Source organism: Siphateles boraxobius, unplaced genomic scaffold (genome assembly GCF_051911475.1).
Source record: "Siphateles boraxobius isolate OS27281-9 unplaced genomic scaffold, OSU_SipBor_1 6, whole genome shotgun sequence".
Classification (NCBI taxonomy): Eukaryota; Metazoa; Chordata; class Actinopteri; order Cypriniformes; family Leuciscidae; genus Siphateles; species Siphateles boraxobius.
This window is the reverse complement of record NW_027509186.1, coordinates 35,772,210-35,785,287: the sequence shown is the minus strand read 5'-3', so window position 1 is coordinate 35,785,287 and position 13,078 is coordinate 35,772,210. Positions and strand designations below refer to the sequence as shown.

General features: G+C 38.0%; 1 protein-coding gene across 1 annotated transcript; it reads left to right on the top strand.

The window, feature by feature from the left end:
• The first annotated feature begins 725 nt into the window (after nucleotides 1-725).
• Nucleotides 726-12,353, top strand: LOC143715297 (NACHT, LRR and PYD domains-containing protein 3-like). Its single transcript, XM_077206985.1, has 11 exons — nucleotides 726-1,286; nucleotides 2,397-2,523; nucleotides 3,421-3,530; nucleotides 3,663-3,779; nucleotides 4,478-4,591; nucleotides 4,747-6,516; nucleotides 9,960-10,133; nucleotides 10,435-10,608; nucleotides 10,836-11,009; nucleotides 11,351-11,524; nucleotides 12,176-12,353. Exons 3-11 carry the CDS (start codon nucleotides 3,481-3,483, stop codon nucleotides 12,345-12,347), a joined length of 2,919 nt encoding a protein of 972 aa, XP_077063100.1. The 5' UTR covers nucleotides 726-1,286; nucleotides 2,397-2,523; nucleotides 3,421-3,480; the 3' UTR covers nucleotides 12,348-12,353.
• The last annotated feature ends 725 nt before the right edge of the window (nucleotides 12,354-13,078 follow it).

The following is a 13,078-nucleotide window of genomic DNA, read 5'->3' as shown; positions in this document are numbered from 1 at the left end:
ACGGAAAGACATTCAGTTGCTAACTTCACACGTTTTTCAAATTCAAACCCTCCAAAGTTAATCTACTAACCTCCTGACTGCTTTGTCGGACAAAAATGGCGGATTATGATTGGTCGGATCGCCTGTCAATCAAACTCCCTGCGAAGGGTCATTTCGCCGCGAAGTTTCTTCGTGCATGGCCTCCATTCTCTGCATGAATCTCATTAGCACAGTATCACCACTGGACTATCAGAACTCGGTTTGCTTTTTTTGGCGGATTGGGTTCAGCTACCGGCTCCAGGTCTGCAGCCTCCCCATATACGTGACTGATGAATGGGAACCGGGGGTAAACGTTTCAAATTCTCACTAGAAAACTGAAACCTTTATTTGAAAATCATGTAACAACGCCCCCTTCTGTCTATAATGAGTAATTCATATTGCTGTACGTTGAACAGTTCATCTGACAGCAAAAACAATTAGAAATAGACGTTAATTCTCAAATCCATAGTAAGGAATACTGCTACGTAAGTTTTATAATGTGAATAATTTCAAACATTTCTGTGATAAGACACTTAAAATATCTAAATTTACTTTTAGTTATTTAGTTTAGTTATGTCCTTGTGGTAAGACACTGACAGTCAGAGTTATTATTTAAAACACCCTTCTGAAGCTGCATGGTTTATTCAAATGTTGACTTCGCCACAGTCCAAATCGAAAGTGAAAGTTTATCTTTGTTGGGAGCCATTTTGTAGCCTACCAAAAAGAAATGCTAAAGACTGTTAAGATGGAATAAAGAGTGAGTATAAAAGCTCTTTTTCAGTCGCAACATCACGCGTGTAAATTGTAGTAGGCTATATTAGTTGATCATATGTTGGTAAATTGTGGTGAGCCTCCACCGTACAACATCGAGCTCTGTTACAGCGCTTGGTAACTTGAGTATGATAGTTATCGAAATATATTGCACCTAATCTTAATCTTGTACATTTTGATTTGTTTTTTTTAGTTTAACTCTATTTCTTAGCATTCATAATTAATTACATGTTTGTTGTGCAACATACCCTCAATTTTTTTTCAAAGCTGCTTTTTAGAGGACGAACGTTTTACACTAAAACTACGAACTATTTTCAGTTTTTTTCTTTCTGCATTTGCTCTAAGGTTAGTTTGCATTGGTTACATACGATGTTCGAACTGTCTTTTTCCTATTTCAAGCTGCTAACTTGCTTCACTGCCCAGTGCCCAGTGCTGCTACGTATACGGAAATGCTTCACAGCACTTGAACTACGTACCTGGCTGCATTATCAGGAGTGGTGGGTAGATTACTTATAAAATTATAATCAGTAACTGATTTCAAATTACATGACAAAAATTGTTGTTAGTCACATAATCCATTTCGTTACACATTTAAGGTACTTACTTATCTGACTACTTTTTGATTACGTTTGACCTAACTCGTTTATCAGATTTATTTGAATAGGATAATCTTGTACCATATTAATATAACAAATATTTGATTTGAATGAATGTATCTCCAATTTTATTCGTCTGAAAAAAGAAAGTCATATACTGATGGTTTGAGGTTGAATACATCATGAGGTAATTTAAATGTTTGGGTGAACTACCCCTTTTAATAAATTTGGTGCTTTACTTTCTACATATAATTGAAAATAATCGTGCAGCACGTAATTATAGTTATATCAGCAACTCATCAGTACTGTCCATTTCATAAGTGGTTAACAATTCCCACCCATAATTGGTTTGTGCCAAGTAGGGTGAACACAAAACAACTCAATAGTTATGGATGATTATTCGTAAAATACGAACAACAAGGCTGGAGTGAGTCACGTCAAGTCACCTTCACTTATATTGCGCTTTTAACAATATAGATTGTTTCAAAGCAGCTTTACAGTGATAATAGGAATTTAAAGTAACAGAGATTGTTTTGACTTTACAGCAGATCCAGAATAAAGTTATTTTCCAGCTAAAGTTATGTTTTTGATTGATTCACTTCCGTTGCAAAGATCATTAGTTATTAACTTAGAGGCCGCTAACACGAGACCGCGCTTAATGCGCTTCGGCTGCTCATTCACACAACAACATTGACTGGTGGCTCGAGAATTCAAACCTTGAAATAGATTTCCAGTGTGCAAGCACTGAAAATTTTTGAAAAACGTTAGCTCCGCATAAACTTCAAAAACGTGAATCTGTGAAAACGCTGATAGCGTGCACATGCGTATTACATGTTTATTCTATAGATATGCGCGTTTGAATATATATGTGCGCAGGCGTGTAGTCTTTCTTTACAAATTGACCTCACCAAATTACTTGTCTGGCCTTAAAAATTCATAACACAGAATTTTTTGTTGCTTACGCATATCCATGTGAACTGAAATAATTTTGACAATGTTTTATCTGTACAGAGGTAAAGTGAAGGGAAGGAGGCCTTCACAGGGGAGACACTAGTTGACACTTCAGGACTGCGTTGTCGTCGTGTCCAGGCGCTGGTCCTTCCTCAGATCTGGATACGGCCTGAATCCGGCGGACTAGGTAAACCTCGGGATAAACAGAGAGACTAATATTAGCATATAGACGCCTGATGATTAGAAGTACATCAGGATTTATGGGAATCCCATGTCCCTACACAAGCTGACAACATTTTTAAAATCAATTCTGCACTACAGTTCAGTCAGCAAATTCTTTGTTTACACTTGTTTTTTTTAACAGTTAGTTACCTCCATTTAGACATTTTTTTAAAACTCTTAGGACTGTCAGTACAACAGCAGAGTCACTAAACTGTAGATCAATTTGTCAATGCTTTGAAACGCAATCCTTTCATCGACCATATTCTCCAAATTTTACTCAAATGCATAACCCTTTCAAAATTGCATAAAACAACCCCATTTCCAGAAAAGTTGGGTCAGTATACAGCGTATAGAAAAAATTATTGAATGGGTCTATCCATTTATGGTCATTTTACCCACATTCTGCATAAAGTACAATGGTATGTTATTTCATTCCATGATATCTTTCATAACAGTTGAGAATCATCTTTATACAAAGTTTGGTTTAAAAAAAATCCTGAAACCTAAAAATTGATTGGTGGATGAAAAAATTAATTGCTTTGTTTTGCCTATACTACATGTCATTTCATGTTGTCCTGCAGATGGACATAACATATGGATAAAATATCTTTTTTTCAAAAATGTGTTTCTTCCCCATTTCTTTCTTATGCTTTAAACAATGTAATGACATGAAAAAATACTAAATTCAAAAAAAAAAAATTCTGGCTCTCAGGAGGATGTACAGTATATGGGATGTTCATTTGACCTTAAAACAACATTTATTACAACATTCAGGTTGATATAATTCCATGAAGCTACATTTGATTTAATAACTGGTAGTGTTTAGTGTGTCTTAATCAGTATTTCTGTCATTTGTAATCAGAAATGTCAGTGGAGGAGCTCAAATGTAACAGATGCACCAGTGCAGCTCAATAAGGACAGAATGAGTCATGTACAAAACATTAAAGATGGAGATTCTTCTCCAGGATGCAGGTACTCTCAATAAAGACAACATAAAATTAAAAAAGACTCAGCAATACATCAAAATATACAAATTTTATTTTCCTCTGAAAAACCTAAATTTTCAGCTGATGTCACCAAGCCCTGTTGTTTGCTGTATTACAGTTCAGTTCAGCAGAAGAGATCAGATTCACCAAACCCCAGCAATGTGTCCTTGAAGAGTGACTGGTCTATGGATCATCCACCCCACCTTAAGTTTGAAGAAACACAGCCAAATCTCAGGTGTTACTTTTAATTTCAGTATGTACTGAAAGTGTTACATTGTGGTTTGTTAATTTGAGTTTTATTGCTTTTATTACTAATAATTAGTATAACAATTTTTCCATCAAGTACTCTAGAATGAACCACCAGAATGGTCAACAGCTTCTACCCCCAGGCAGTTAGACTGCTGAATAAGCACTGTTCCCTTCTCCCCCCTCCACTCACTTAATCCATCTATTATGCATATTATCCAACAATTGCAATAACTGTGAATTGGACTTTGCATTGCTGCATCACACTATACAAATTTCCCTGGTTACTAGTGATTCTTCGCCTCATATACTCTATTCCTTGTCTGTTATATGTCGCTTTGCCCTGTTTAAAATGTGTTATTGTTGATCTCTTGCACTTCATGAAATTGCACTGTTGATTGATGCTCTAATGTAATCTCGTTGTATCATAGCAATGACAGTAAATTATTATTATTATAATAATTATTATTAGATCATTAACCTCACTGCATCAACTGTTTATGGCCAAGCTAAATAGAAATTGGGCACAATGAATGTGTTTATCATCATTTTATCACCACTTGAATCTATAATTTTTATTTCTAATAAAATAACAGCATCTACACTTAAATCATCTTAAATCAATTATCAAGTATCAATTCGAAATATGAAAGTATCTGATTATTTATCCTCTTCATGCTGTTTAAGGCGAAGCCTGCAATCCAGACCAGATGTAACCGAACCCATTTGTAAGAAAATTAAATATGAAGAGTCTATGAATCAACAACAAGACTTTAATGAAAGCACTTATCCTGGCGACAGGTAATGTACAAGGTTTTGATGCTGCAAAGATTCATCATATTGTTTATAATCAATGATATGATCAATACTTGAAATCGATAATTCATTACACTTATACTGCTTTAAAACGTGTGCCACTTAGAATTATATAATAATGTGATATTTTAATTTTACAGCCATGAAATCCTCAACACATTTAGATCACATCTGATGAAGAAGTTTCAGTGTCTGTATGAGGTAACAGGAAAGCAGGGAAACCCAACACTCCTGAATGAGATCTACACAGAGCTCTACATCACAGAGACTGAGAGTGGAGAGATCAGTAATGAACATGAGGTGAGACAGATTGAGACACAATCCAGGAGAGCAGCAACAGAGGACACACCGATCAAATGCAATGCCATCTTTATGCCTTTACCTGGACAAGACAAACCCATCAGAACTGTGCTGACAAAGGGAGTCGCTGGCATTGGAAAAACAGTCTCTGTGCAGAAGTTCATCCTGGACTGGGCTGAAGAGAAAGAGAATCAGGACGTACAGCTCATATTTCCACTTCCTTTCAGAGAGATCAATCTGATGAAGGACAAAACACTCAGTCTTGCAGAGCTTCTTCATGTCTTTTTCCCTGAATCTAAAGAAATGGAAATATCCAGTGACAGATATAAAGTGTTGTTCATCTTTGATGGTCTGGACGAGTGTCGTCTTCCCTTAAACTTTCACAGCAATGAGATTCTACGGGATGTGACTAAAGAGACATCAGTTGACGTGCTGCTGACGAACCTCATTACGGGGAATCTGCTTCCATCTGCTCTCATCTGGATCACCTCCAGACCAGCAGCAGCCGATCTCGTCCCGTCTGAGTGTGTCCATCGAGTGACAGAGGTACGAGGCTTCAATGATCCACAGAAGGAGGAATACTTCAGGAAGAGAATCATTGATCAGAGTCTGGCCAATGCAATCATCACACACCTGAAGTCATCAAGGAGCCTCTACATCATGTGCCACATCCCAGTGTTCTGCTGGATCTCAGCCACTGTTCTGGAGAAGATGCTGAGCGAAGCAGAGACTGGAGAGATTCCCAAGACTCTCACTCAAATGTACACACACTTCCTGATCATTCAGACCAACATCAAAGATGAGAAGGACTATGAGAAGAACATGACAAATGAAGACCTGATCCTCAAACTGGGGAAACTGGCTTTTCAGCAGCTTGAGAAAGGCAATGTGATCTTCTATGAGGAAGACCTGAGAGAGTGTGGCGTTGATGTGACAGAAGCATCAGTGTACTCAGGATTGTGCACTCAGATCTTCAGAGAGGAGTCTGGCTTGTATCAGAAGAAAGTCTTCTGCTTTGTTCATCTGAGCGTTCAGGAACATCTAGCAGCTCTATATGTGCACCTCTTTTATAAAAACAATAGCTCACAGGTTTTCTCTAGGGAGTTTTCTGACTTATCCATGTTTATGAAGTATACTTTATCAGATGTACATCAGAGAGCTGTGGATGAGGCTCTAAAGAGTAAAAATGGACATCTGGACCTTTTCCTGCGGTTCCTTCTGGGTTTGTCAGTCCTTGAAGGAGAATTTGATGAGACTCCACTAAGGACACTGACAAGAGGCAGCTTTGACAGCAATAAGAAAACAATTGAGTACATCAAGGAGAAGATCAGGATCATTGACTCTCCAGAGAAATCTATCAATCTTTTCCACTGTCTCAATGAATTTGGTGATCGCTCAATAGTGGAGGAAATACAACAGTTTCTGAAATCTGGAACATTATGTGAAGTCAAACTCTCCTGTTCTCAGTGGTCAGCTTTAGTCTTTGTGTTATTGACATCAGAGCATGATATGGATACATTTGAACTAAACAGTGTAATTGGAAAAGGAAATTCTTCAGATGAAGTAGTTCTGAAGCTGCTGTCTGTGGTTAAAGAATTAAGATCAGTTAAGTAAGTAAATTTAAAGGCAATCACTGCAATGGTTCATTTTTTTGAAACTGGTGACTTTTTTTAGTTTGATAAGCTGATTTAAAGTAAAATTTTCAACATTCTATAGAAGAAAATGTTTTTAAGTGTTGATTAAATGAGGTTTGATAAACAAGGTTCGGGAGGAGCAGGTGCAGTTAATTAACCCAATCAGCACCAGTGGGGAGCAATCAGTAATCAATCTAGGACAGGATAATATCAGCAGAACCCACACTGGTTCCTTGACAGTTTATCAGCATCCCACCTCCACCCCATCTCCTCTCTTTCAGTTCCATCTCTAGTTCCATCTACTCTTACCACGGGGGAGTACTCTGGGTTCGGGCAGAATTCCGAGCTCGGAGCCCTCCACCCGGACAGCACGCCAAGTACGCACAATCTTTATCATAATAATTATATGTAGATGCGAACTCGTGAATTGCATTCTGCCATCTAGGGATGCGTATTTTGGGAAATTCTTAACCGATTAAGCAGAATCATAAGCCAGTTAAAGGAACACACCACCGTTTTTTGAAATAGGGGTTATTAACCGTCTCCCCTACATTTAGATAGGTGGGCAAACGCATTTTTGTCTCAGTGCATGCATTGTTTTAGTTTGGCAGCGCCAACGCTAGCTTAGCTTAGCATAATGAATGGAAATCTTAGTTGCCAGATAGCATGTCGTGAGTAAAATTGATAAAAAACAAAACAAAAAAAACCCTAATTACTTCTTGTGGCCTGCGTATTTACAACGAGTAAAAATAGCAATGCAGATTAAAACTAGGAGATTTCCTAGGCAGATATTGACTTGAGACTATATTGGGGTGAAGCACAGGTGAAGCACTGCTACTTGGGCGCAGTGATATCACGGCATCTCAGCATCTATCTTACAACTGAATAAAGACACAGATTCACGTAAGGAAGAGTGATAAAAGACAACTTACATGTGCACTTTTTTTTGTTTGCCTGTGCTTTGAAAATGGATGGGACGGCCGTATCCTTCAGATGTCTGGTCCCATATTTCATTTTTTTAACATAGTCCTCCGGTGCAAAATGCTCTTCGCAAACACGATACTGGCTAATTTTGTAGTGAGGTGTTGAAGTACAGATATCCAGAGCAGCTAGCCATTGATTTCTCAGTTACACATTCGATGGAATTCTCTGAAACATTACATTCGTGTTTGTCCTTTGCTTGTTCTCCTCACAACCTTTTGCTATGCAGGCAATTACCATGTTTGCTGTAACTGTAGCTGTAACTTCTCAAACTCAACACAATCCAAAAGCGAAGGTACTCGGTGCAGGACATGCCAATATGTTGATGGGAGTTGGGGGATTTCAGGTGTTGCGTGATATCATGTAGCAGTGCTTCGCCTGTGCTTCACCCCAATATAGTCCCAAGTCAATATCTGCCGAGGAAATCGCCTAGTCTTAATCTGCATTGCTATTTGTACTCGTTGTGAATACGCAGGCCACAAGAAGTAATTAGTTTTTTTTTTTGGATTACATTTACTCACGACATGCTATCTGTCAACAAAGGATTCCATTCATTATGCTAAGCTAAGTAAGCATCGGCGCTGCCAAACTAAGACAATGCATGCACTGAGACAAAAATGTATTTGCCCAACTATCTAAATGTAGGGGAGACGTAGCCTGGCTAACGTCAGACCTAGTCTCATTGAGACTTGGGTCTGAGAACCACGTTCATTTTCTCGTATTTGAGGCGTGGTTTACGAATGCCCAGAGCCGTTTATTGGGTGCTACGAATGTCTATCAAATGCGCCTGTACGTAGCTCATTGCCAATCGTTTCAATTTTATCAGATGACGTATGTAGAGCAACAGAAATTAGATGAGGAAGAAGACGATGGCTCAGAGATTAATAAACTTGCGTTCTAAATTACTTAGAACTAGAGCTGGGCGGTATATCGAGTTTGTACAATATATCGATATTTTTTATCCCCACGATATTGAATGAGGCAATACCGTTTATATCGATACAGTAGTTTGATACGAGCACAACTGAAAAATAGCGGAGGATGCAGTGTGAGCTCCTGCACTGAAAGAACATGGTAGCCTACAATTTGTCCTAAACATGACACAAGCTTATATTAAGCGCTTTAAAATAACTGGTAAGATATAGTTAACAAGTTTAAAGCAGCTTGCCCTGTGAGATGCTCTGACAGAGACTGTTGCTGACTGACAGATAAATACTTGCGGTGTTTAATGCGTTTGAGACGCGGTGCTTTCCTCGGTGCTTAACTTACATTTCACAGGTATATTCTCCATCTGTAAATGTTAGAAAATCAAACAATTATGTCCATTTCACTGTCAGGAGAGGACGAGCTTCTGCAAGTGAATCTCCGCTAAAATTCAAGCTTCCGTTAATGAGCGCCGCCGCGCATGCGCACCAAACAGACGAGCACAATAGAAGAGTAGCGCAATAATTCTGACTAAAATATACTTAGGCTATTGCTAAACTATTTGTTGTTGGAGACAATAAATGTGCCATATGTGGAATTTTAAACCTACAAGTATATTTTTATGAAAATGACCATTATAATGGGGTAATCAAATGCAGGGTAATATAATTAGTTTGTGCTTTTGTTTTTATTTTCATTTTTAATTTAGCCTTAAGTCATTTTAAAAACAAAATAATTATATTTGTTTTTAGTTTGTAATGTTACAATGTAATGTGTTTTTAACCACCTTTTTGCACATAATATATTGCATAGCCTACATTACATTCACTATATTTGTTTCCATATCCTTCAATATCAACATTGTTTGGAAATCATTGAGCAGGATGTGAAATATTTTTTTTTAAAATAAATACAGATTTTCTTTATCCAAATAGAAAAAACGTAGAAAGTACCGAGATCTATATCGTATATCGCCATTTAACCAAAAAATACCGAGATATGATTTTTTGGCCATATCGCCCAGCCCTACTTAGAAAAATATCTAAGGCTGCATCGAAAGGTAACCGCGTCTACTGCCATGTTGGATCCATAGGTATAAACAAACTGCTTCGGTGTGTCGCATAGACATCGTCATCGTCTTGCTGCTCCCTCTCCGTTCTGTGATTGGTCCCCTCGCTGCGGTGAAATCTGGTACATGGATTCCAGACTGCCTAGCAGCGTGAATAAAATCGCACTGCGCGCAAGGCAGCATAGAAATACCCAGGCTAGGGGAGACGGTGAATAACCCCTATTACAAAAAACGGTGGAGTGTTCCTTTAAAATCAGTTAACCAAATAAGCCCTAAATAAAGTGATAAAGTGCATGATCAGAAATCTAAAACTAATAGGAAGTTACAGGATGATTGTTTGATGTGTTCAAATAAATTAATTTCTAAAGTAAATGTTTTAATTAATAAAAATATTGAGTAACCTCATATTAAAAGTGCAAAAAACATAATGTTTTGTTCTTTACAGTTTGAGTCACTGTGGCGTCACAGATGAAGGTTGTGCTGCTCTGGCTTCAGCTCTGAGATCAAACCCCTCACACCTGAGAAAACTGAATCTGACTGATAATGAACTAGGAGTTAGAGGTGTGGATTTGCTCTCTGCTGGACTAAAGGATCCTCAGTGTAAACTGGAGATATTGTGGTAATATCACTGGGATCTCATTTAATTTTTAAATCACAGTAGTGTATTTGTATAAAATGCATTAAATTATATTAATGAGGTAGTTCACCCCAAAATTTGAATTCTGTCATTTACTCACCCCGATGTCATCCCAAACTTGTATGGCTTTTTTTATTTTTTTTAGGAACTATCCATTTAACCTTCAAAACCCTTTCTTAGTTCTCAATTCTAAATTTTCAATTAGAAGAGTACTGCAGATATAGTCAAATCTTATTTTTGTGTTCTGAACTGAGAGTGAAGAGTGTCATTGTTCCTTGTACAGGCTGAAGAAGTGTGGCGTCACAGATGAAGGTTGTGCTGCTCTGGTTTCATTTCTGAGATCAAACCCTGAACACCTGAGAGAATTGGATCTGTCTTGGAATGAACTAGGAGACTCTGGAGTGCTTGAGCTTTTGTCTGGATTGGTGGATTCTAACTGTATAATAGAGATACTCAGGTGAGATTGTTTCTCTCTCACATACAATGTGTGTTCTGTAAGTCGCCTCTCATGCTCACAGTTGGATTTACAAAAACTAAATTTAAAAATTGTGTGCACTGCCACACAACCTCTACCTCTCGCGTACACACTTTTTTTACTGGTGAGATCAACGCAATGAAGTAAACAGAATGATCTTAAACTGATGTAGCCTGATGATGAAATTATGGTGTCATTGTTCTCTACAGGTTGAAGGATTGTGGTGTCACAGGTGAAGGTTGTGCTGCTCTGGCTTCAGCTCTGAAATCAAACCCCTCACACCTGAGAGAACTGGATCTGACTGATAATATACTGGGAGATTGGGGTGTGAATTTTCTTTCTGATGGACTGAAAGATCCTCACTGTAATCTGGAGATACTGAAGTAAGAAAATCTCTATGGTCCCTTTTACACCTGACATCAACAGTTTTTTTTTTTCTGATTGGATCACAATTGTATAGCATTTGAAAACGTCATAATGTATGTTAGGTGCATTTACACCTGGTTTAAGATTGGATCCTTTAAAATCTGTATAAGTTAATACTGATTTCATGCATTGTATCACATGACCTGATAGGTGGCAAAGGGCAAATGAGTACTTGCTTGCTTAAAACGAAAATATATCTTTGGTATCTTTATTGTATTCAGAATCAATACTGATAATGCTTCATTTTCTAAAATGGTTTCATGTCTAGTCTTGAACACAAATATATTGTTTTGTATAGGTTGCGTCACTGTGGTGTCACAGATGAAGGATGTGCTGCTCTGGCTTCAGCTCTGAGATCAAACCCCTCACCTCTGAGACAACTCAATCTGTCTATTAATTATCTAGGAGATAAAGGGGTGACTCTTCTCTGTGCCGGACTTGAAGATCCTCACTGTAAACTGGAGATACTGAAGTATGATCATTTCTCTGATAGTCACACATTATTCTTTAATACACTGTAGCGACTCTAAAGATGCATTTCCACTGAAATTACTCGGAACAATTTGTCCCAGGAATTTTTCCCCCCCAGATCTGTTGCTATCTGTATTTCCATCGCAGTCTAAAGTACCGTGAAGAGTATTGAAATTAGTCTGGTGAAGTAGGACTGCGCGCGACTTTCCAGTTCCCACCGTCTTTCGTCCTCCACATATAAGCTTATTAAATCTTGTACCTCATCCTCGGTCCATTGGTTGTATTTTTAAACTCCCATGTTGATTCAAATACCAAACAACTCCTACTGCATGCACTTTGAAAAAGTACTACCTCGCATATAGGGACTTTCTGAGGGGGAAATTTTACCTGAACTTCATTTAGATCCTGATCCCTGCGGTCAAAACACACAGAGTACCACCCCATATTCTCTAGTTCCTGGGGAAAGTTCCTGCGGTGGAAACCCGGCTTAAGAATAAAATCTGATTCCTCCTCAGTCATCATATATGATTTATCAACCAAATTTATATTCTAAATCTTCTACCTTTTCAGATTAACTGCCTGTGCAGGGCATTTTAAACACAAACATGCCCACACTGTGAACTGAGAGAGTATGTTGTTGTTCTCTCCACAGGTTGAGCAGGTGTGGTGTCACAGATGAAGGTTGTGCTGCTCTGGCTTCAGCTCTGAGATCAAACCCTGAACACCTGAGAGAACTGAGTCTGTTTGATAATAACTTCTCAGGTTCAGCAGTGAAGATGCTCAGTGATCTTAAGAATGAATATAAATTGGAGATACAAATGTGAGTAACAGACATGGGAGTGACGCATGTCTTTACCTTTACATCTCAAAGTCTTCAATGCAGACTTTTTAAAATCAACAATACATCATATTGCTCTTGCTTGTGCTGAGTATTGCTTGCTAGCCAGCATGAGAGTTCGGTGGGACCACTGATATCTTATTTTAGATATTTGCACACTAATGTACGGAGCCCCGCACAAGACATGCACAACTTACTAATGAGTTCCCTCAATTTATAAACCGTGCGCACTATTTACTATTTTGCTCCCTTTATTTGCTAAATCGTGTGGATGATTTACTTATTTGTTCCCTCGATTTATAAATCGATCAAGGGAGTGAAATAGTAAATCGTGCACCAGTATTTATAAATCGAGGGAACGAATTAGTAAATCGTGCACAGAATTATTAAATCGAGGGAATTAAATAGTAAATCGTGTGCACGATTTAGCCTACTATTTTTTTCTTGCATAGTCATGTCACTTACCTGGGAGGATGCTCATGTAGTCCCTATCATTCGTTTGTTGTAGTCCTTAAAGCGATTTCTTTAAAAGAACTTTAGCTAGTGTGAAATGTTGCTGTTTGAGCATAAACAACATCTGCAAAGTTACAATGCTCAAAGTTCAAAGCAAAGGGAGATATTTACTTTTAGATTATCATGACTTGGGGTGTCTCGATTCTCCAAATCCTCGATCCGATTACATTTTCGATTCTAAGGTCACGGTTAGATTCGATTCTC